Source organism: Sebastes fasciatus, chromosome 15, assembly GCF_043250625.1.
Source record: "Sebastes fasciatus isolate fSebFas1 chromosome 15, fSebFas1.pri, whole genome shotgun sequence".
NCBI classification, from domain to species: Eukaryota; Metazoa; Chordata; class Actinopteri; order Perciformes; family Sebastidae; genus Sebastes; species Sebastes fasciatus.
This window is the reverse complement of record NC_133809.1, coordinates 27287009-27312671: the sequence shown is the minus strand read 5'-3', so window position 1 is coordinate 27312671 and position 25663 is coordinate 27287009. Positions and strand designations below refer to the sequence as shown.

At 40.6% G+C, this 25663-nt stretch overlaps 1 protein-coding gene across 1 annotated transcript in view; it reads right to left on the bottom strand.

The window, feature by feature from the left end:
• LOC141783601 (scavenger receptor cysteine-rich type 1 protein M130-like) overlaps positions 1-25663 on the bottom strand; it is a 53777-nt gene that overhangs the window by 11705 nt on the left and 16409 nt on the right. The window contains exons 3-4 of the mRNA XM_074660994.1: positions 20310-20600; positions 18264-18578 (exon numbers count right to left, since the gene is read on the bottom strand). Coding sequence (XP_074517095.1) covers positions 18264-18578; positions 20310-20600 — 606 coding nt within the window. The remainder of the gene's footprint in view (positions 1-18263; positions 18579-20309; positions 20601-25663) is intronic.

Here is a 25663-nt window from a genome sequence, read left to right as displayed (position 1 = left end):
GTACCTGTGAGGGTTTATGGACAATATATGTCATTGTTTTGTGTCGTTAATTGATTTCCAATAATACATTTATACATATATTTGTATAAAACAAGCGTATTTGTCCACTCCCATGTTGATAAGAGTATTAAATAGTTTACAAATCTCCCTTTAAGGTACATTTTGAACAGATAAAAAAACGTGTGAATAATTTGTGATAAATCCAGATTAACTATTTTAATTGATTGACAGCCCTAATTATAACTTTAATGTGTACGATTTTACAGCATCCATGTTCCCTTTTTGTCTTTTCTTCCTTTGAGTGTGGAGGTGATGTGATGTGATGTGTGTGGGGGTGATCAGCGTCAGCCCGTCCTATACGCTGAATATGTAGTTGCGTAAGGCCCCACAAATCCCTTTTTTCACTTTAAATTAGGGCTGTCAATCAATTAAGATATTTAATCACAATTAATCTCATGATTGTCCATAATTAATCATGATTAATTGCAAATTTATTGCATATTTTTTATCCGTTCAAAATGTACCTTAAAGGGAGATTTGTCAAGTATTTAATACTCTTATCAACATGGGAGTGGACAAATATGCTGCTTTATGCAAATGTATGTATATATTTATTATTGGAAATCATGTCTCTCCTCTTTTCTCCTCTTCTCAGTACGACATCCGGGTATTTTTGGCATACTGTAGATTTGCTTTTGTTCACATACTACATGCTACATTTTGGCCAAATCAGTACGTACTACTAGTATAGTATGAGGTTGTACTGCTAATATAGTATGAGGTTGTACTACTAGTATAGTATGAGGTTGTACTACTAGTATAGTATGAGGTTGTACTACTAGTATAGTATGAGGTTGTACTACTAGTATAGTATGAGGTTGTACTACTATTACAGTAAGAGGTTGTACTACTAGTATAGTATGAGGTTGTACTACTAGTATAGTATGAGGTTGTACTACTATTACAGTAAGAGGTTGTACTACTAGTATAGTATGAGGTTGTACTGCTAGTATAGTATGAGGTTGTACTGCTAGTATAGTAGGTTAGAATACAGCCTTGGTGTGTGTGATCAGTTTGTTCTCTGATTTAAAGATCAGTATAATTGTGTGAATAATAACACATCATGTTTAAAGCAGAGTCCTACCTGAGCTCCACAGCAGCAGCAGCAGCAACAGGTGATCCATGACGTCCAGGTAGACCGTCTGTCTGCTCTGTGTGTGCTGTCCTCACGGGATCTCTGCGTAGTGGAGGAGCTGCAGCTTTACTCATCATTAAGTTGACTTTAGTTTTACAGATATTAACACTCCTCTTATCTGCATTTCTTTGAAACTGATATTTTCATAAGAAGCTGCTGACAGATCACAGATTATAGGACTGTGGTTTCTGTTACCATGACAACCAGAGCAGGGTGAGATGTTCCTATCTGATTAATACTGTCAGAGTGTCATTTCCAGGTAAATGTGTTAACCTCAGCAGAGAGTCATTCAGAGGAAACTGAACTACAGCTGCAACTAACTGTTATATTAATAGTTGATGAATCTGTTTATTCTGTTATTCAAGTAATCAATCATTGAGGAACAGGGCTGGACTGGGACAAAAAATCAGCCCTGGCATTTTGGCCCAGACCGGCCCCATCACCGGTCATTTGTGCTGTGTGTACCACGTTTTGTTGAAGGCTCTGTTCTAGGAAATCCCTTCAAATGTGGTTGTTTTGCATACTTGCCAATCTTGAGTCCTCAAAAATAGGGAGGATTTCAAAACCAAAGTGGGGATCTGGGGGTCCTCTCCCAGAAAAATTTGAGTTTCAGAGACTTTGTTTCTTGAATTCTGGTGACTTTAAAACAAATTAAAACAACAAAATAATAAGTACACTGCAACAGCAATTTTATGTTAAACTTCTAATTTTACCTTTAAATCTCAGGAAAGAAAACTGAATAATTCGCCCCTCTGGCATAAACTTTGTGTGTGAATATCTAGCATAAACTAATATTCATCAGTTATAATTCCTGGCACCTTTTTACATTCCTCTTTATTTTGAAGTTTTTAATCGAGGAAAACCCCACAAGAGATCCCCCTTTTTGGAGACTCAGAAAAAAAACCGCCCACATGGACTGTGAGACAACCGCTCGTGGATTTTACGCTTAAAGAAAAAAACTTGTGCTTAAATAAGCTATCAATCCTAAGCAATATGTTCTCGTTATTGTTGTTTTACTTGATTATTTTTCTGATTTCGCTTTTACGCGCGACCTGTTGGATTGTAATGGTGCCAGGGTTTTTCAGTGGCTTTGTCTGAAAAAGGAAAAGGGATTAAAAAGAAAAACAGCATTCCTTGAGATGACTCTTAATCTAGCTGGGAGCAAGTTTTTACTTGGTAAATCAGAAGGAGAAAAACAAATCAGGGTTTCCCATTCTGTGCCACCTGGTGTGTTTTATATATCAAAGCTGTTGCTGACCAGCTTGGCCACAGTGGCCCATGTGTCCAAGTGTTCAATTTCAGAGAATTGTTTTTTTAAAAAAAAGTTTTTTATCTAGCTCACAGTTAAGCCTTTATTAGATTTGACAGGAATTATTTATTCCTGTTGGTTGTGGGTGTTTTTTTTTTCTTATAGGGTGCTTGTGATTTTCAGTCTTGTTTTTTTTTTAGTATTTCCTGGTTTGCAAAATGTGCAGCTGCGCACAGAGGCAGACTCAGACACAACACAGGCCTTATGTACAGACAATCAAACATAATAACGCTTCATAGCACGTTATATAGGTCCCACAATGGACTCAAGTCATGTCCCTCCTGGGCCACCTGGCACACCATATTTGTCAGTACTTGCGTTTAGAAAACAAAGAAAAAGGAAAAACGCAGACATAACGACAAAAATAAAATAGGCTATATGGATGGGATGTGACTAATATTCATCAGTTATAATTAATTTTTTTTGCCCCTGCTGTCCCTTTTTTAGGATTATACATGCTGTACAGTGCCAGAAACAGGTTAAAAAACGTACATTTGACAGTCTTATCGGACCTATCACATTCAGACTCTGATGGGGGGCCAGTCCAGCCCTGGCCCCCACTTTGGCCCCAACCCTGGCAGACACACATAAGCAGACAGAGACACAGACAGACACACAGACAGACACAGAGAGAGAGATGGATAGTAAACAGCAGAGGATCAGAAGAAGCAGAGAGATGTTCTTCTGATGTGAACAGCCAGGCTTCAGCTTGTGTGAAGATTAATAGTGCGGCGCTTCCGTTCACTACAGGAACCCACGTGGCGCAAAACTGCTGGCTCTTCGCCGTTATGAATCTCCCAGAGAAGATCCGGCAGCTTGTGAGAAGCTCCGGTACGCATGAAAAAGTCACGGTACGCCATAAGGAGTAAAATGAGTAAAATACTGCGTACTGCTACTTACCGGTCCACTTCAAGCACTGCTCATCTCTCATGACATGTTGAGCCAGGCAGCCCATAATGCTTACTGCAAACTCTCTCATCTCTCTCCCTCTCCTCCTCACTGTGGCCGCCCGGCACAGAGCGATTGTACCAGCCCAGTGTCAATTAAGGAAAAGAAATGGGCCGATTTACCTGTTTTATGGGCCCAAAAAAGAAAAAGAAAAAAAAAGACATATGTAGGCCCAAAAGGACGTTGGCCCACCGGGAAAACGCCTGTTATGCGCCTGTTACGCCTGTATGTGAATACAGCTCGCCACAGGGTGATGTTATGAACCCAGAAACGACGGCGTTTAGTTTTCTGACATATCTGGGACTTCCACAACATGTACAAAGCAGCAACTGTGGTTATTTCTTCCATGGTTGATGGAGGAAAGGAAGTCGTTGGTCCGACTTCGCTCTTGGTGTGAACACAGCTTTACAATTGAGCCACAACACAAAGCTACTCTGCTCTTTTTCATTCCTCATCTAAACGTATTGTGTCTCTCCACCACAGGGTAGTTTGAAGAACATCCTCAGAGACAGAAATCAGACAACAAAAAAATAAACTTTATTGGACGCATCGCTCAAACCGCTTGAAAAAAAGGACTTACAGTTGATCTATACGTCCTAAAGTGTCTAAAACACCCACGATGAAGCATGTCTACGTTTAAAGACAAAGACGGTGCTGGATACTGAAAGAGGAAGATGACCCAACGGCCGGGGAGACCCCACAAAACAGCTTCTTTTTAATGTGAGGATCCACATGTCCTCACGTTACTATCTCTATTACTTGTCCTCAATTGATTTATTGAAAGTAAATTAGAAAGAATCCAGTGTACAGCATGAGCAACAGGACAGTCACCTTCAACTTTATCTATAAAATCAGCTGCAGCCTCGTCACTGGAACACTGATAATCCTCCTTTTTTTTAATTATCTTAGTATCTTATACATAGCAACGGTCTGTTATACATAGCAACGGTCTGTTATACATAGCAACGGTTTGTTATACATAGCAACGGTCTGTTATAAAGAAATGTGTCATCATGTGACGGTAAAAAATATGAATCATTTGAAACTAAAGAATGAACGGAGGAGGACAGAGTTTGCTTTTCACCTCCAAATAGAGCGACTGAATATTTTGTATGAAGTAACGTTTGTGATTGGTTCTTGTTTTAGTGGTTTTAGTTTAGAGCCAATGAAAGAATCTCTCTCATGATTCTGAGATTACGTTTGAATCGAGAAGTTGAATTAAAGATACTGATATTGAACTTGTGTCTATGAGGCTCGTATGTAAGTTTGTTTTTTGTTGTTTGTTTTGTTTATATATTTGAAACAGTGGACTATCTGAAGTTAACCCTTCATGCGCTGTCAGTCATTTCTCTGAAGAGCGGTGTTTGCCCTCACATTCAACACAGCATGAAATCACCCTCAGCTCAGAATCAAATCTCTGAATGTCCTTTTTTATAACACTGACTGACTGAGCTGCTGTCAGTTTGTTACAGCAGTTCCACTAAAATGTTTATTGCACATAATCTCAGTTTAAATAGTAAAGATTGGTATGAAGCGTGGACACGTCCGATCAGTGAATGATGATCTCTATCACTCATGATGTGATTGGTCGCACTGATGGAACATAATTCCTATAATCTTGTAGATTATGTGTTAATATTTCTGAGTGAGCAGGATGGTGGTGCAGCTGCATAATGGAGTTAGAAAGGGAGTTTTTTATTTAAATCGGATGCATATAATCTGAACGTGTTTTAACAGCATTTCAGTGACTGTGTCTAAATTTACTACATGTGTTGAAGAAATTGAAATTAAGCCACTGAATGCTGTTGAGCCAAGATCCAAATAGATGATTAAAATCTACTGTATTTTATCTTTTAAATCGCCAAACACATTATTACTGTATCAGATTTTGAGCTTACAATCATGCATCTACATCTTGATCTATATATGTTTTAGATTTTTCGTCTTCAGTTGCTGTCCCCTGTGTTTTGTCTCCGTCAGATTAAATGTAATGTAGGCTACAGTCCAATACACAGTCAGATTCACCATTTCATCATCCATTAAGGAAACGTTAGTCTGGTAAAAGATGAACCAATGGACAACACTGATACAACTTTATTATATTACTGACACTTTTCACTGCTCTGACTTTTGTTTTATAGATAAATATGCACAGTCGGCGTTAACATCTTTATGATGACTGGATTCAAATGGAGGTTGTGCCTTTTCTTTACCTGTTACCATGGTGAATCGTGGTATCAGAGCTCTATTGATGATGGCTTTTTATGTTCAGCTTTAACCTACTCAGAGTTGATTGATCTGACTCAGATCAGCTGTTCTGGAACCGACAACTCAGGATTAGTGAACTCAGAGTTCAGGTTTAGACTGAAACGGAGCCCAGACAAAACATGAAAATAATACAAGACACAATCCCAACAAATATATATAAAATATATTCAGGAAAGCAGAGAAGATGTTTAACAGTTTAATGTTCTGTACATATTACCATCATATATGACAGGATTATGACAAATCCAGTGGCGGACTCAGTGGAAGAAAATATAAAAAAAAGGACTTCATGGAGTGTTTAACCATTTCCTCGCACGTTTTCTCCACCTGTTTGTATTTGTTCCTCTTGTCCTGTGGAGACTTCAGCTGGTCCTCCAGGTCAATGACTGCTTGTTCTATGGAAAAAAAACATTTTGACTCTGGAGAGAAAACTCACAGAATCGACACACAGCTCCATCTTCATCCTCACAGAACAGAGGCCTGCACTACGAAGCCAGTTCAACATAACCAGGGTATCTTCTCGTTATCTGGCTTCACTAACCCTAACAACCGAGATCACGCTAAACACATTTTACAAAGAGTAAACTATATTAGACAAATACGAAGAAGTTAAACACATAATCCAGACTAAAAGTAACACAGTTGAAGCTGCCAAATGCAGGAAGAACAGCTGGCAAAAGAAAAAACTCCAGATGTGTGAATGTGTAAATTAACAGACTTAATAATTTAACGTAACACTCAAAAGTAAGATATAGTCATCTAGATATAAATAGCTTTTAAAGTTTAACAGATGACTGGATTATACCTAATCATGCCCAGTGCTAACAGCACGGCGTGTATGACTATTTGAACCTTCTTTCAGCTGCGTCCTCGTCTCCGGCGGTGTGAAACGGACTCAAGAGGAAGTTAAAGAATAAGTATGAAAACATAATTCAAAGCGGTAAACAACCACAACATACAGCCAGCTGTCCTTCCTGCATTTGTCAGTTTAAACTGTGTTGTTTTTAGTCTGATTATGACTTAAACTGCTTCATATGTGTATAATATTAAAATACAATCACCGCACTGGGCTGTGATTGGTCAGTAGGAGGTGCTTTCTTATGAGTTGATCGCTTATCTGGAACATAACCTGCTCCAGAGCAGGTTAGCCGTTCAGCATCAGTTACCATGGGGATCTACCCCGGTAAGAAGTGAACCAGCTTCGTAGGACGGAAAACCCTGAGTTAACCCTGAAGTTACCTCGCTAACGCCAAATCCTGCTTCGTAGTACAGGCCTCTGGGGTCACAGTTGGAACTCACTGTATGTCAAGACTGCAAGTTTTGCAGTATAGATATCCGATGATATCGGAAGTCTTGTAGTGTGAACATAGCTATCCACATAGTAACCTGCCCAACAGAGTCACCCTTTCACTGTGAACTAACGGGGACGAATGCCGCTTGTTGCGTCGCCTCACGTCACCTTTGTTTTGGCCGACAAGTTACACTTAAACACACCGCAAAGACTACAGCCGACGGCCAGTTAGCACATACGTTCTGTGCCTGCCTGAGATGAAATAACCTGCCTGCTTACCTACCTACCTGCCTACCTACCTACCTGTCTACCTACCTACCTAGCTGTCTGTCTACCTACCTACCTACCTACCTACCTACCTACCTACCTACCTACCTACCTACCTACCTACCTACCTGTCTACCTGCCTACCTACTTACCTACCTACTTACCTACTTACCTACCTACATACCTGCCTGAAAATAAGAACCTCCATGACTATCATTACCACCTAAATAAAGATTTCCAATATGTTATTTCCATGGCCCAGTAAAGTTCAATCAATATCAGTGAACATGAGCTACTCTCTCTCAAAGCCAGAAACAATCTATCAAATTTGTGATGTCATGGTGTATAAAGTGTGGAGTTGCTCCATAGACAATAAATGAGAGACTGATTTTGTGTTAATTTTCTTTTTTATACCCAAAGAGCTTTATTCTATTGTAGTGTTTGTAGTTATGAAACAGAAAATGTTCCCATATACTCAGAACATCCCCCTGGATGCTCTCAGTGTCATCTAGAACAACCATTCTCAACCAGTGGGCCGCGGCCCACCGGTGGGCCTCAGAGCGCCATCTAGTGGGCCGCGGAGGCAGTGGTACTAGATTATTTTTGTATTATTATTTAGCAAAGTGAACAGGTAAAACCTAAAGGAGGTAAGATGCCAGCTGCCGTAAAACCAAAGCCTATTGAAGGAGGCTGAGACACGGGCGGACACGGGTCTTGTATTGGGTATAACACATGCGCAGTGTAACTGGAGCTGCGGTCGTGGGTTGCGATCGGCTCAATTTCAGCGAGTGCAGAGCAGATATTACTGCGCATGTGCGGTACCTCGAAGGCGCGTTGATTAAGTGTGACCCAACCTCCTTCAATAGGCCTTGTGTAAAACACCAAACATCATCAGGTAGAGACAAACGTGTTTGCCACTGTTAGCTAGCTAACGTTCTCGGATGCAGTGAGACAAAATGGATCGGTTTTTAAAGCGAAAAAGTGATGTGGGAGACAACCCTGCGCCAGTAAAAGCTCCGAAGCGTGTGGTGAGGAAATATGACCCTGAATACATTAAATTTGGATTCGTAATGGCAGGCAGTGATGCTGAGCCCAAGGCACAATGTGTTGAATGTGGAGAAATCTTGTCAAATGAGGCGCTAAAACCATCGAAGCTCCAGAGACACTTAAACACAAAGCACCCAGGATGTGTCGAGAAGCCAAAAGAATATTTCCTAAGGAAAAGGGACGGGCTTCAGGCACAACAGAAAGTCATCACAACATTAACAACTCAGTCAAAAGCCACTTTGAAAGCTAGCTACATGGTTGCTGCTCGTGTAGCTCGTAGCAAGAAACCCTTTACGATTGCAGAGGAGCTTATTTTGCCAAGCGCTGTGGATATGTGCCGAGAGTTACTGGGGGAAGCCGCTGCAACCAAAATTCAGTCAATACCACTCTCCAATGACACCGTGAGCAGAAGAATTATTAACATGAGTGATGACATCGAATGCCAACTTGTGGAAGGAATAAAGGCAAGCCCATACTTTGCCATACAGCTGGACGAGTCGACTGACGTTAGCAATGCCGCTTTATTGTTAGTTTTTGTAAGATACTGCAAGGACAGTAATCTTCACGAGGATCTATTGTTTTGCAAGGAGCTTCCAACAAGAACAACGGCAGATAATGTAATGCGCTGCCTTGATGATTACTTCACCGAAAAAGGTCTTGATTGGAAATACTGTACAGGTGTTTGCACAGACGGCGCTGCATCAATAACGGGAAGACATCGTGGTGTTGTAAAACAGATCCAGGAGAGGGCGCCAGACGCCAAGTGGACGCACTGTTTCTTACATCGGGAAAGTCTAGCTACAAAGCAGATGTCACCAGAACTGCATGAAGTCATGAACGTGGCTGTGAAAACTGTTAACTATATTAAGAAAAATGCACTCAACTCAAGGTGTTTTGCTGCTTTGTGTGAAAGACTTGATGCAGATCATTTGCAGCTGTTGTACCACGGTGAAGTAAGGTGGCTTTCAAGGGGACGTGTGCTTAATCGCCTTTTTGAACTGAGAGAAGAAGTGCACACATTTCTGGAAGAGCAGCACTCCCCTCTTACTGAGCATTACACTGATGGTAATTTTTGTGCAACACTGGCCTACTTATCAGATATATTTGACCAGTTAAATCAGCTCAATATATCAATGCATGGCAGAAACAGCACAGGGTTTTTGTTTTCAGACAAAATTGAGGGCTTCAAGAAAAAACGTATTCTGTGGAACAGAAGAGTCAAGGAGGGACGATTTGATGTGTTTTCACTCCTAAGTGAAACTTTGGAAGCCACTCCTCATGTCAACATATCCAGTGTTATAACCCAGCATTTGACTCAGTTGTCAGGAAAGTTTACAGACTACTTCCCAGAAGATGCACGAGATGGAAACCTTTGGATTTTGGACCCTTTCTCTGTGGATCCTGCTTCAGAAGACATAGCTCTCTCCACTGTGTTGGAAAATGAACTGATGGAACTATCAGCAGACAGCAGCCTGAAACTTCAGCTCACACAAGTTGACCTTGCTTCATTCTGGATACTGGCTGCCAGTCAATATCCCTCTCTGTCAAAACGGGCAATCAAATTTCTGTTGCCTTTCACCACCACCTATTTATGCGAGTCAGGGTTTTCCATTGTGACTGTCACAAAATCAAAGGCAAGGAACAAACTGAAAGCAACTTTGAATGCTACTCTGCGTGTCAGCCTCTCACCCATCCCACCACGACTTGATCTCATTATTTCCCAGAGGCAAGCCCAAGTGTCTCACTGAGGGTAAGCAGAATATGTATTTTGGTCATTACAGCTGACAGTGGCATAACACATATCTACAGACCAGTTTATTATTTGTTGTATAAAAATGTTAGGTTTTTTACTCATTTATTTGGGAAGGTGGTCCTCGGAAATGTTTTGACAATCACAAGTAGGCCTTCAGTTGCAAAAGGTTGAGAACCCCTGATCTAGAACATCTCTCCCAATTCATTGTCTATGGAGCAGCTCCACACTTTATACCCCTGTGACATCACAAGTTTTAGCACTCTAGTTTTTTAGATTTGGGAGACAGTTGTTCATGTTAACTAATATTTTTTGGACTTTCTTAGACCATAGGAATAACATGTATGAATTTTGAAAATGGGCGTAGCTCCCCTTTAAACCTAATGTTGTAATTCCCTTCTGTGACCATTTGAGGGCAGTACATGGTCATCACAACCGTTCACTTCCCCAGCCACAATAAACACCGAAATACTTTTGCGTCCACTTTCAAAGTAAAACAATTCAAACATACAGCGGCGATTCCGATATGCTGTCCACTCCAGCTGGGGATGGACAGAACATTCACAATGATAGCATGGACATGTTTTATTAGAATACATTTATTGTCAGTTTGTTCTAGATAAAAGACAATGGCAGTAATGTTAGCTGACCAGACGAAGGTCTCTCCATGAATCACTGCTGATCCTAGTGTTGGCTTTTCCTGCTTCAGCCCCGCTGCTTCAGCCTCCGGGGCTGAAGCAGGAAGAGAAACGTTATTGCCTCCCGACTGCGCCCGCAGGGAGACACCTGCACCTGGTCGAGTTTTGGTCGGAGACGATAACGTAACTCGTTGCGGAGCCCCGTCACTTCACAAGACACGGGAAACCTCTGTTGGTCTGGAGGAGCTGCAGCAGTTATTTCTGCAAAAATGTCCACTGTACATTCACTAGATATTCTCAGAACTAAACTAACTCTTCTGCAGTGTGGAGTGAGCGCGCATGCACGTCTAGAGGTGGAGCGAAACAGCGAAACAGCGAGAACGCGCGCGGTGTGTGAGTGAAGGCAAGCAGGCAGAGGAGCAGGAACTCTGCTATGGGATCCCGACCCGGTAGATTTATACGTGTAAAAAGTTACAAACAGTCCCTCTAAATACAAAAGTAAGTCAAATTCATAGAAATTAAGTAAATTTTTTAAGTGCAAAATTAAGTAAACTCCTTATGTACAAAAATGAGCCAAATTCCACTAAAATAAAATTAAGTAAAAATGTTATGTAATAAGAAAATTCCTTAATTACAAAATTAAGTAAAATTCTTAAAAAATAAGTACATTACTCAATTATGAAAATTTGAGAAATCCTTGATTACAACATTAAGTGCAATTCTTATTAAATAAGCAAAATCCTTCATTAGAAAAAAAGTAGTAAAAGTAAAATCTTCAATTATAAATTTGTGTTAATTTGTTATCTACAACATTAAGAAAATTTCTAAAGTACAAAATTTGGTAAATTCCTTAAATACAAAAGTAAGTAAAACTCATAGAAATTAAGTACATTCTTTGAGTGCAAAATTAAGTAAACTCCTTATGTACAAAATTAAGCAAAACTCTAATTAAATAAAATTAAGTCAAATTCTTATGAAATAAGAAAATTCCTTAATTACAAAATTAAGTCAATTTGTCGGTGTCTTTGGTTTCAAATTGCGCCGGCTGCTTGGACTCCGGTATACCTGCTTTCAAGTCTAGTTTTCAATGACACATTATGTTTGTGAGGTGTTTTTAGAGATTTACATCTTCAGTAGGAACCAATGGGCTACATACGTTCTGACAGGAAGTCAGAAAGTATGAAAAGACTAACACATTGTTGGTTTTCATGTTGAGAGTAAGACAAATATAGTATATAATGTAATAGAATAAATCCAGCCTTCTTGTTTAAAGGGAACATTCATATAAAATGAGCTGTTGGTGGGTTGTGTGTTATAAATCCATCTGGATGTGAGATGAGCTCCTTGGAGGTGCTACTCTGCTCCCTGAGCTCCTTCCTCTTCAGTCGGCCCTCCTTCAGCTGCAGGAACACCCAGGTTATAATAAACCGGCTCAGTGTTCTCCCGTCTGCCCGGCTTCTGCCCTCTGGTGGCCTGGAGACACATGACAACACACAGATGTGACTTACTGCATCACTCCTCTCTCTTCACTTCAATAAACACAGACTGAGTGCTTCATGTCAGTCAGTGGTCTGAACAACAGACGTGTGTCAGTACCTTATAGTAGAAGTAAAGGCCAATGTTCGCCAACAGCAGAATCAGCGGCAGGACGACCGCTCTGATGATAAAAGGCCTTAGATCTGATCAAACACATGGACAATCATCACATCACATCCCATCATGAGACCAACATCTCCCATTAAACACAAACTGTAGTGACCTGAAATCTAAAATCACTTCTTCAAAAGTAAAGTTCTTATGAAATGAGACAGTCAGCTTACCTGTGACAGTGAGAGAGATCAGACGGCTCTCAGAGAAGAAGTCATGAGAAAAAACATAGACGTGATAAACACAGCTGTAGCTTCCTTGGTGGGCGGGCTCTGCAGCAGGAAACAGGAAGTGGGCGGAGTGATTGACAGCTGGCTTGGTGTAGTTGAGTGCTGAGGTGGAGGAGGTGAAGGTGAGCTGGAAGGAGCCTCCTGGGTACTGTGGCTGGGTGGAGCAGCTGATGGTGAAGGTGGAGCCCCTGAACACGTGAAACCCCTGCTGCTGGGCCTCGGAGACCCCGTCCACGGAGGAGGACCCAGAGATGTTGGGCTGAAGCAGCAGGTCTGTAAACACAGAGAGATGATTGGCTGAGAGCTGGGGCACGTTCAGTCTGAAAACAGTGTGCTCTGGTTTGCTACGGTTTCCAGGTTGAACGGCGTGTTTCTTCTAAATGGTAGGTGTGTCAGAGGTGTTACCCAATCAGCAGCGACGTGCAGAAACCCTGTCATACTATAAAGGCAGTGCATTTGCGTAGCACAACAGAGTGTTCAATGCACAACCGTTTCCGTTTAAACGTTTTTCTATGTTTTGTTGATCCTCCGTTCAACAAAATGGACCTGATTTTGTGCCTCCTCGTCTCCTCGTCTCCTCGATCCTCGATCCTCGATGCTCCGGCTTGTGATCCTGAAATCAATCCCAGCGCTCCATCTTGAAGGACATCCCAATTCCTAAACTGCATCTGGAGGAGCGAGGAGGCTTGCCGAAGGAGCTAATAGTGACGATACATCTGTGTGTATACTTTGCGTAAGTCTTCTTGGCACCCGTGTTTTTTGTTTTTTAACAACTTTATTGAGGCAGTTATCAAGTTTAAAACACTTGTGTATACAACTCGAGTCTACAATTACAAACACGCCATGGGGACTAAAGGTTGTAATGAAAAAGATTAAACAAATCAAAGTTATATAATATCTTGTAAAGCTTACAGTGGTTTATATGTTTTAACAGCTTTTTTGTTTGTACATTCAGATATAGAGGAAATATATTGTCTGACATGGTCATGAAGAATTTGGATTTGTGAATTTAGTTAAAATAACACGTAAATTAATGAAATAGAAGTGTGAACAGAGACACCTGTGACGTATCAAAGAGGCGTGACAATGTGCCACACGTCATATTTAATTGATGTGGCTTTAAAGGTCACCTATTATGCAAAATGCACTTTTCCATGTCTTTTAAACATCAATATCTGTCCCCAGTGTGTCTACAGGTCACCATAGTATCATAAAAGACCATCCTCTCTCTTTTTCTCCTCCTCCGTTTGTCCGGAAATGGGTGCAGAAAAAAAATTCGCTTTTTTTCCTTCTCTTCTGACGTCATTAGAGAAATGCAAGCCATGTAAGGGTTTCCTGGTCGAACCAGAGAGAACCTTCAGTAGCTGACCCCGCCCCACAGCGCGTCACTGTCTCTCCTCCTCAACCTAACTTGAGCAAAGTCTGCAAGAACCAGCAGAACAGGCTTCATGTACTCCCATCATCTAAATATAACATGTTCTTTCACAAAGGCTTTATGTAATTACACTGTTTAAACAGATGATATTTATATATTATATATATTTGATGTCATGCATGTAGCAGAGTACAGGTAGTAAATAGTGACTTGTAAGCAACACAACACATTTCTGTTTCACAGTCAAACTTTATTTGAGTTGACAGATGACAATATTAATTATTCACAGCATTTGTAATCATCTCACCTGCAGTTATGTTAACATGGTACAGGAGAAAGTCTTCAGCTCTGGTAAACTATGGTAAGCTAAGCTCCGGTGGTCTGTAGTCATGGTAACACAGAGACAGCTACTACTGTAAATAATATACCATTACTCTGATCTTCCATACGTTTATCTTTTAGCAGAAATAATGAACTGACTACTGTTTCACATCTTCTATTTTCCACCCTGATGGTCGCTGTGTTTACACACCGTGTCATAGCGGTAGCATGTAGCTAACCCGTTAGCATGTAGCTACATGCTAACGGGTTAGCTCTGTATCTCCCATCTGCCCACAGCTGTCTGCTCTCCTCTGGGATGATTCTGTCGGTCATTTCTCACAGATGGATCTGTAAAGACAGACGTAAAACAGAGTGTATGTTTACGGTTTACAGAGTTGATGCATAAGGTAAACACTGAGTTAACTAACAGAGCTATAAATAGTATTATTTACCTGAGAGAAACCGTCAGGAAAACCTGGAATCTGGACCGCAGATGTTCATCATGTGTCGCCGATTTCTGATCAGATTCCTCCGGTAACGTGCGCTGGGTGAAGTTTCTGGTTTATAAACTTTAAAGTGGTTTATAAGCTCTATTCTAGCTGCCTCTCCCTCCACTCGTCTCTCTCTCCAGAGCTTCTCCGGGAGGGAGGGGGAGATAGTGACGCTGTGTTGTTGAGGAAGTTTGATTGACAGAAAACGCTGACCAATCAGAGCAGAGTGGGAGGAGACAGGCTGTGAATCAGTGGTTTTCAGACAGAGGCTGAATTAGGCTCTGAGGCAGGCAGACTCAGGCTGCAGTATGAGAAGAATAAAGGGTTTTTTGAACATTGCAGCATGTAAACATGTTCTAGTGCAACATTAAAATACATCTATGAACCTGGAAATGAGCATAATATGTGACCTTTAAAATGACGGCTCCGAGGCGAGGATGTCTCATTTTGTTAAATTCCTGTTGCCTCAACTCCTCTCTCCTCTCTCCTCGCATCTCTTCCTCTTCAGCTCACATCTCTTGTGGGTGGGACTGAGACGCGAGGAGAGGAGGCGAGGAAAGGAATCGAGGATGTACAAACTGGGAAATGGGAAAGGCCTACAGACAGACAGGTGTGTCCTGTCAGGTGAAGCTCAGCAGTCTGTGGAGAGTTTGAAGTTTTCAGAAACAAGCCCACTTCTATGGCAAGCTGTTTTAACATTTAACAGCTAGACAGGAGATTCATTAGAGATGTCTGCAACGTTGTTTTGCCTAGTCATAACTCTAATTCTAGATATCTGCAATTACATTTTGACTAGTACGATTCAAACTACTTTGCCATTCATGTGTATGGGGTTTGTCATTACAGATATCCACAACTGAATTATGACTTGTCGTAATTCCAGTTTCAGATATCTACAATTTAATTATGACTAGTCACAATTCCAGTTCAAGATATCTTTAATTCATCTCAATTGTAGATATCTACATTGTCCTTTTTAGATATCTAAAATTAAATGTTGACTAGTCAGAATGACGTTGTAGATTTCTCTAACTGAAGTTAGTTAGTCCAAATGTAATTACAGATATCTAGAATTTTTGACGAGGTGAAATGACGTTATAGATATCTGTCATTTTGTCAGAAGGGGGGGGGGGGGAGGTGAAGCTATTCAAACATGCTATGGCGCTGCACTGCAGTCGTATGGGTTTATAAAGTGTGTCTGGAGACAATAAATCTACAATAAGCTGTAAATTTCATCCACAACTCTCTAGTGAACAAAGCTCTTGTTGGCCACAGACTCCTTGATGATGAGCTCTTTCTATTTCAAGTCATTTTCTAACTATCTGATCCACAGCGGTCCCTGACCACTCGTCTCACAGCCGGCTGCACATAGGCCCTGTTCAGACCTGGTATTAACATGCGTCCTCAGTGATCGGATCACAAGTGGACAGCTCTAAGTACAGGTGTGAACACACTCAAGACGCATTGAGGACGCATTGAGATCGGATCTTTCAGACCACATTCAGAGGTGGTCTGGGCCACATATGGCCACATTCTTTTAGCAGTGTGTACGCGAATGTGTCCTGGGCCACATTAAGGACCGCTTACTCATCTGATGTCCCGCTGGGATCCGCGGGATCACTGCACTCCTCAGGTGAATAAACAGGCAGACTCGGGCGCTTGTCAGCATGGAAACAGCCTATGTGCTCTACTGTATCCTGTCAGTACAACTGTATTTTATTAAAATAGATCTTGTTTATAGGCTACATATCTACAGACTATCAGACTAGGCACGCAAAGTGCATTATTATCATACTGTCGGAGATGTGTCGGTGTTTTTGTTCCGCTGCTTTGCAAGGAGCTGACACCCGTCCGAAATTTAGCAGCGGTGCTGGCAGCGTGGAGGTCCCCGGGGACCACCGGTACATTAACCTTTTATTTTGATGTTAATACAATGTACCACAATTCACAATTATGTAGGATATTACTACTAACATTCATGTAATATTACGTCACAACGGCTGCTGTTTTAGCCGTGTGTTTACTACGTGTTTATTTGCATATAGAGCGGTAGTAAGTTTGAATCTGTGAATATCTGTCACACTTTACCGAACTATCCAAGTTAGCAAAAGCTTCTGCTGACACTGTTCAGATGCTTTGTTGGGCCGATATCGTGAGCCTGAACCTTGATGAGCAACATCATGCACAACAATTCTTACTAGTCATAATGAGGTTTGAGATATCTGTAACTGTTATTTAGGATAGACAGAACTGAATTACAGACATCTCTAACTGTTGTTTTGACTAGTCACAATGTAATTATGACTAGTCAAAATGTAGTTGTAGATATCTCTAATGTTAAATGAAGCTTAAGCGTAAATTCAGACAGGAAGACTGGGGGTGCAAGCTCATTCATTCTCATTCATTCTGGTTCTCTCTCTCTCATGGGCTATTAATATGTCAGCTGATTATGGGCGTCTCTCTTTTCAGTGACCAATCAGAGCTTGCCATATCTCCCTCAACCAATAACATGCTGCTGTCAAAAGTTTAAAAACCATCTCCTCTATGAGTTTTCAGTGTCAGCATTCAGCACTAACGGACGCGACCCTCCACCACCCCATCATCTCCAGATTCATCACATCAGAGTAATCCTGCTCCACTTCATTCATCGGATCTGCATCAGTCTTCACCACCACCACCACCAGTGTCTAGACCCGGGGGGAATATTTCTACATCCTACTACAGCTTCACTTCCCCTTCATTATTTCACATCGGGTCTAAATCGCCAAAGACTGTTACTATTAATAATTTGTGCACTTTGTAATAAATCATCATTCAATTCATACGAGTCTTTCCTGATTGAATTCTGTATAGTCAAGCTGAGCTATTAAATGTTAAAACAGCTTGCCATACACTTTTCTACACTTTAGGATGTCATTGTCCTGGATAACTTTACAGTTCAGTCCAATGGAAACCACCGACTGTCACTGTGACGGAGGAAGGAACATACTGGAAACATTACTGTCATAGATCATAGTCTGCTGCGATTCTAGCTGGTGCATGTGTGTGTCATTGTGGGTACATTACTGTCATAGATGATGTCACAGATGATGTCACTGATGGGCTTACCTGAGCAGGTGAGATCCAGGATGGAGGAAGAGGAGCCTGATGTTACACACTCCCTCAGAGCAAATCCAGACCAAACACAGCCAGACCTGATCCTCCACACAGATCTTTCTGGGGACTCCTTTCTCTCTTCTACAGAAACAGCAGAGCCACAGTCCAGGTCTTTACAAGCAAAAGCTGCTTCTTTCAGGGTCCAATAAAAGGCATCCACTGGTCTCCAGTCTCCCTGATGTTTCACCTCCAGTGTTCCTGCACAGCGACGGTCTCCTCCCACCAACCTGACAGGCTCTGAACAGAAACAAGAGAATCATCAGTAAAAGAATAAAGTGAGTTTCATTAGAACAGAAATGAACCAGATCAGAGCTGCAGCTCCTCTTCTACCTGAGCAGGTGAGTCCAACAGCTTTGCCAGGTGAGCAGGTGTTTCTATCTGAGCAGGAGCTTCTACAGTCCAGGAGAGCAGACTCATTTCCTCCACACTGGAACTCTTTGGTCCACATTGGATCCTCCACTTCTCCATAAGTCACCCCCTGGAGGACTGAAGGAGCCCCACAGCCAAGCTCCCTACAGACCACCTCTGCATCCTGCTGGTCAAAGTCAGCTTCACACACTGAGGACCACCACTGGTTAGAGTGGTTAGACTTCACCTCCAGTCTGCCTGAGCACAGACTAGTCCCATTCACCAGCCTGACAGAGTCTGGAGAGATGATAGAAGATAAAATAGAGAGAGATAAAAGACACCAGACACAAAATAAAAAGATGTCATGAAACAACAATTCAGTGATTCCAACTGGACTCAGAACAGTTCCAACATGAGTTCATCATTAACAACAGAACACATCTTTATAACACCACAGACTGCAGCAGTTTTACCATCACATTTACATTTAATACACTCTAACAATTGTTATCCATTGTTGAACATTTTTAATGTGTTTTCAAACAATAACACAACATCATCATCTGCACATTTCTCTATTCTGTTCCTTCTGCTCAGCTGCTCCACAATCTTTGCTCTCCACACAGAGATGTTTTCATTCTTTCTTATTTTTCTGAGAAGATCTGTAACCCAGAATAAAAATCTGTTCAGAAAACGATCCCTAAAATCTAAAAAGGATAGGGGCTGGACTCTCTTCTTTTAAAGAGTCTCCCAGGGTGAAGGACACTGTGTGAGAGAATGTGTGTGTTCTTATAAATTAGTAGGTGTGGCAGCAAACACTTCAGGGTGTCGGGTCAGGACAATATTTCATGCTCAGGTGTGATTGTAGATGAATAAGATGCGGAGTCCACGTGTATGGTTACGGCTGTTTATCTCAGCAGATAAAGCAAACAGAATAATAGTTTGTGTGCTTATTTTAACACAGAAAGAAATGTCCAAAGTCCAGCCGTCCTCTCTTCAATTGTGTTTCACTCTCAGTGCTGTATTGGGGAGCCTGTTCAGTGCAGGCACACTGTCGGCACATGCCCAGCGCATCATCGGGCACAGGTGATTGGGGGAGGAGACATTCACACTGGTGGCACATGTACAGCGCATGCTCAAGAACAGGAGTTAGTAGGAGGAGGCATGCGCAGAGGCATGGCTTTTTTTACAGACACCACTTGGGTGATGAGATACTGACCAGCCCCCGGCTGAGCTGAGCTGCTCAAAGTTGTGGCCAGTAGGTCACTGGTGCCTGTTATGGTGGAAACCAAAGAACCAGCTGGTTGAAACCAGTGGCTAAGAAAGCTGTCAAGCTGAAGAAGGAGTCAGGCTGGTTGCTGGTCGGCCCAGGGGACTCCTGAAGCAGCAGACATGTATGTTTCATATATACAGATATATATCTTGGTGCAGGTGTGGCACCCTGGACATTTTAGGGTTAAGGATTGTGCCCAGAAACCTGTATGTCATTATTTTGGTACCCCCGCCATGGTTATTTTTGTAATTATTATTATTATTACCATTATTATTTTTAAAGCGCTTGGTGTCACTTAAAAGACAGTACAAAGGACAGTAAACCCACCTGCTTTAGTGTCAAGTAATTCTATGACAACATTTTGTATTGACCAGTAGGTGGCGGTAATGGCTTTGATATGTCAGCGACTGGCGCTCTTATTCTTCTGTAGCCGGAAGTCAGCGCATTAGTAGCATAACAGTCAGGAAAGCAGTAGAGAACAAAGCCGGCGTTCATCCTTGACTGTTCTTTTTACTATGTTTACAGCTTAATAAATGTACCTGGCACCTGGATGAGAAACACCTGTCTCATCATTCAGTGTGTGGGTAACATAATCAGCACCTGATTTACTGAGACAGCAGATCAACAGACTCCATCATGGCTGCTGGAGACAGTCTGCTGTGATTCTAGCTGGTGCATGTGTGTGTCATTGTGGGTACATTACTGTTATATGATGTCACTGATGATGTCACTGATGATGTCACTGATTGGCTTACCTGAGCAGGTGAGATCCAGGATGGAGGAAGAGAAATCTGGTGTTACACACTCCCTCAGAGCAGATCCAGACTGAACACAGTCAGACCTGATCATCCACACAGATCTGTCTGGTGACTCCTTTCTCCATCCTACAGAAACAGCAGAGCCACAGTCCAACTCTTTGCAGGCAGCAGCTGCTTCCTTCAGGTTCCAGTCAGAGTAAAAGTCACCCACTGGTTTCCAGTCTACATGATGTTTCACCTCCAGTGTTCCTGCACAGCGACTGTCTCCTCCCACCAACCTGACGGACTCTGAACAGAAACAAGAGAGTCATCAGTAAAAGAAGTGAATTTAAGAAAAGATTAAACTGAGACTTGACTTTATTTCTTTATTTCTCCTTTTTTATTTACCTGTTGAGTTGTGATTTTCTTCAGCCTGGAGTCCTGTAGAAAAACACAAATATTTATTGTTTTGCGTACATTTTTGGAGATTTGACGGAGCTGCTGGCGGGGTGCCTTGAGACCGGCCGTCAGTCATGTGATACATCTTGCTTGAGTATACTTCAGTGTTTACAATCTGCAAATGTAATCGTTCATTTAGTCAGCAGTATGCAGTACAATATGGGGGTGAATCTTTCAGTATTTCATGATTCCATTTCGATTCTTGGGGTCACGATTTGATTCAAAATTGATTCTCGATTCAAAATCGATTCTTGATTCAGTACATAGCGGTGCTAATTTCAGGATCTACTCCAGTCCGCTGTGCACTAATAAAGGCGCTGTGGTAAATGATGTCATGAAAGCAGAATAAAGTGTGTTTACGATTATGGAGTTTTCATATTTGAAAAAAGGTACATCAAAGAATGTAAACACAAAGGCAAAAGGTAACATTTATTCATGCTAAACTTGCAAATAAACACATTATACTAAAAAGTGTTTAGTATTTCTCAATTCTCAGTGACTTAAAAAATGACAAGTTCAAGTTCTACAAAAAATTTAAATGCTGCCTGTTATATATATAATTTGCTATTCATGGCTAGCTGCCTTTTTATTTCTCAGAAACTTGCCAATTTCAAAAATAAATTGTGGAAAAATAAAACTGTAAAACTGGTATTTTGTGTGATTTTTCAACTAATCACACAATAATGCTTGTCACAACTTTGACTTGGTGTGTATTGTCCATCAGTAGCAATATGTAGGTTCTTTTGTAGAAAAAAAAAACTATTAAAAATCGTCCCAATGGCATCACGTGACGGACATGGAAGTTGTAGTTCCGCCGTTTGGCCACTAGGAACCAACAGCGGTACGTTTTTTTTCCCAATTTTCGTATGCTATTTCATTATTAAATTAACTTTGATTCACCATCAATTTTCGTAGTACTGCCAATATTTAGGCCTTTCTAGTTCATTGCGCTGGCTAGCATTATAGCTAGGCAAATGTTAGCGTTTAGCAGACGCCTGGAACGCCTGGAAGGGTACAGCCAAACAGAGGAGGAGTAGGGGCGGGCCTACTGGGTCGGTGCGCTCAGCGGGTCATGAAATCTACCATAGAAACATATACATAGACATAGACGCTGCATCGGACGCTTCAGCCCGTTGCGGCGATACGTTAACGTGGGCGCCATATTGGACCTGGCAGGACAGGCCTGTAACCCTATACAAGTGAACGGGGGAGCTGCCGTTTTTCTGAATAAAAAGCACTATAACGTCTACATTTCTTAGCCGATTTCAATGAGTCGGTATGCTAATTACACAACGGTTATATTGTTAACATCTTTAAGGTTGGGGAGCTGGACTTTGACTATGTTGGTCCCTGGGCCTCCAGGAACTAGCCCTGTAGCTTTCAGCCTCCTTGCCCAAGGCACTTTGTAAATATGGCCTCTGTCCACTCAGCATACCCGAGGCCCTGCAGTAAGGTATGTGAAGTGCACTTGATTTGTCCACTTCAAATACCTTACCACAGGGCCTCGGGTATGCCAAGAGGACCTTGTCCAATGGCAATACCTCGGCCAATCGTAGCGACTTAGAATTGGATTTCTGGCCCTCAGAGTGTTTTGAGCCATTTCATCAAATTTCGCTGATTTACTTTAAACTTGGCACATGGGAAGCTCTACCTCCAGGAATGAATGTCCCAAAATTTCAGTTTTAAAAATCAATAGTTTTGGAAATATAAACAATGTATGGTCAGTGGACACGTTGACATTTCTTGATCTTTAACCAATAAAGGCCATATTTTCAATTCTGCAATTAATTTTGAATCCAAAATTGCACCACGTGATCTCGGCGATCTCCTGAATCAACTGGCCTTGGATCTATATTGCTACAAAGACCCTGAAAGGAAGTATCCCTGGAGGAGAGATAGAAGCCTGAAACACAGGATTCTGGATTAGAGGGTCAGTTTTAGTTTCCTCTATAAATTTCACATCATTTAAAGCTATTTTAGCTGAAATATGTATATATGTCTATGTATATATGTCTATGTATATACAGTATGTCTCTCCCGTTTTTGACCTCAGTGATGAATACGTTGGGTTTTCTGTGGCTGCTTCACAATAAAAGTCCCACTGTTTTTGTCTAGTTGAGGTGTTTTAATGTGAAGCAGCAGCAGCAGGAAATATGTTAGTATTAGCAGCAACTTAATGCAGCTCAGATACGGCTGTAGGAGAGTGAACAGGAAACAATGAGGCTGATATCAATCAGAGCAGCTTACAAACAGTATCACTCGTTACATGCTGCAGCGTTTCCTCTCAATGTGTCACGAGCCTGAATCTATGGCGGACTCCGCCACTAACGATTAAAACCACCGCCCAGAGAGATAATTACTGAGTAGACATACGGGTACATTGATTACAGAAATAATATTTGACTAAAAATAGAATCAAACACTTGGTTTGATTTGGTGGAAATATGAAAGATTATAACCAGGGCTGTCAAAGTTAATGCGTTAAGGCTAATATGTTTTAATGCCACTAATTTCTTAATGCATTAACACAACTTGTGATTTTTAGGTTGTAGCGGCTCAGTTTTAAAGTTAGAGTGAAGATACTGGTATCATATGAAACTAGAAAACATAAGGAAAAGGCATGGCCATTTTCAAAGGGGTCCCTTGACCTCTGACCTCCAGATATGTGAATGAAAATGGGTTCTATAGGTACCCACGAGTCTCCCCTTTACAGACATGCCCACTTTATGATAATCACATGCAGTTTGGGGCAAGTCATGTTTCTTCCAGCTCAAAAAGATCTCTAAAGTCAGATCTTTTTTTATCTCCTTCTGATTTACATAAAGTTATACATGCTTTTATTTTTTCTTGCATAGATTACTGTAATGCACTTTATGTTGGTATCAGCCAGAGCTCCATTCACCGACTCCAACTGGTGCAGAACGCTGCCGCCCAAATCTTTTAATTTTGTTATTTAGTGAAGCAAGACAAAACAGGTGAAATTTGACAAGACAAACAGAAACAAACAAAAGAGAAAAATAAATAAATAAAATACATCGGGTGACTTGACAAAATGAACGGGACAGGCCAATTCTAACAAAACGAACAAAATGAGACAAATAAATAAGAGCTGTTGGTGGAGGGGGGTGTTATTGACAGTGCAGGGCAGTCTGTTGTGTAAGGTTCTAGTGTGTGTGTACAGTTGTGTGTGTTTGTATGTATGCAGTGTGGGGGGGTGTAGGGTGTTTGTTTGTTTGTATCTAAAGAGGAGAAAGAAAAGGGCGGGAAAGAGAGAGAGGGGGTGGGGGGGTTGAGTATTTTTCGTGGCAGGGGTGGCTTATAATATCTCATGGTCTGACAATGTTATGTTATCATATTTTGTCTTTATATATTGGTCTTTATTTGTATTTGCATTTGTATGTTTTTGTTTCCTGAGACAGGTTACCCCCCTTAAGCTGCCCCCAGACCCTGGAGAGAGGGCTGGCTGTCAGAGGTGTCTACTGTCTACTGTCGCCCTTCTGCCCATTCTGAACAGCCCCAGACCCGTCAGGAGAGAGCCTGTTCTGTGTTGGGAGAGGGATTTTCTTTTTATTTGTTTTTCCCTTATCTTTCCCTTCCTCCTTCCCAATTCATTTCTTTAATTTTTTGTATTTATTTTAATCCGGACGTCAGGCCGCCCCAGCCAGGAAATAGGGAAAGGTGAAGGTGGATGATTAAGTAAAGGAAAGGGGGAAAGAAGAGGAGGAAAAAGAAAGGGGGGAGGAGGAGTGGTGATACTTGATGGGGTGAAGATGCGATGGGGGGAGGGAGGGGGAGGGTGTTATGCCAGACGGATATAGTGAAGGGTTGTTGGTGCAATGTATTTTTTGCAAGCAATGCTGTTTTTTTATATGTGATTATTATAATAACAATGATAAGTAAAGTAAATAAATGATCCAGTAAATAACTAAATAAATCAATTCATTAACCAATCCATCCTCCATCTAACCATCCGATTGATTCATTGTAATAGTAGTAATAATAATAATGGTTAAAAATAATTATAATAATAATAATCATATATATATGTATATATATATATGTATATATATATATATATACATATATATATATACACATACACACATAAATTATAATAATAATAATAATAAAAAACTAAAAAGTCAAAAATCAAAATAGAAATGCATATATGCATGTTGATATTGTCTGAAGGTAGTGAATACATAGTAGTAATAATAGTGATAAACCAGTAGACAGTATACTAATAAGAATAACCACAGTAATACTAGAATTAAAAAATAATACTAATAATGATAATGATAATACTAATAGAAGTAATTTGTAATATTAATAAAGAATATAGTATAATAATAAAGACAGACAAAAGAGAAAAAACAACAGCAACAACACAAGTAAGGTTATAAAAGTTAAGAGAAAAAAAAGTAGTATTAATAAATAAACAAGTAAAATACATTAATGTTACAAATAATACCTGAGGGGAATAATGTGATAGTATAATACTAATAATAATAATGATAGTAATAGTAGTAACCTTAACCATGACAATAGACATGTCAATAATAGCTATAATAATAGTAATAATAATAACAATAACAATAATAACAGGAGCAATAGCAGCATCAATAATAATAATATTGATAATACCTATAGTCATAGTGCCATTAGTAGTAGATCAATAAATAAGCCACTTAATTCATTTCTCCATTAGTAAATTAATAATAATGGTAGTCGTAATAATAATGACAAATGGAGAGGAAAGAAAAGAACCAAATAGACCGATTAATCAAGTATTGAAACAGCAACCAATTAATCAATTGTAATAATAATAATAATAGTAATAATAATATTACCATTATTACTATCATTAAGAGAAAAATAAAAATAGAATAAGAATAGAAACTCATATATGTGTG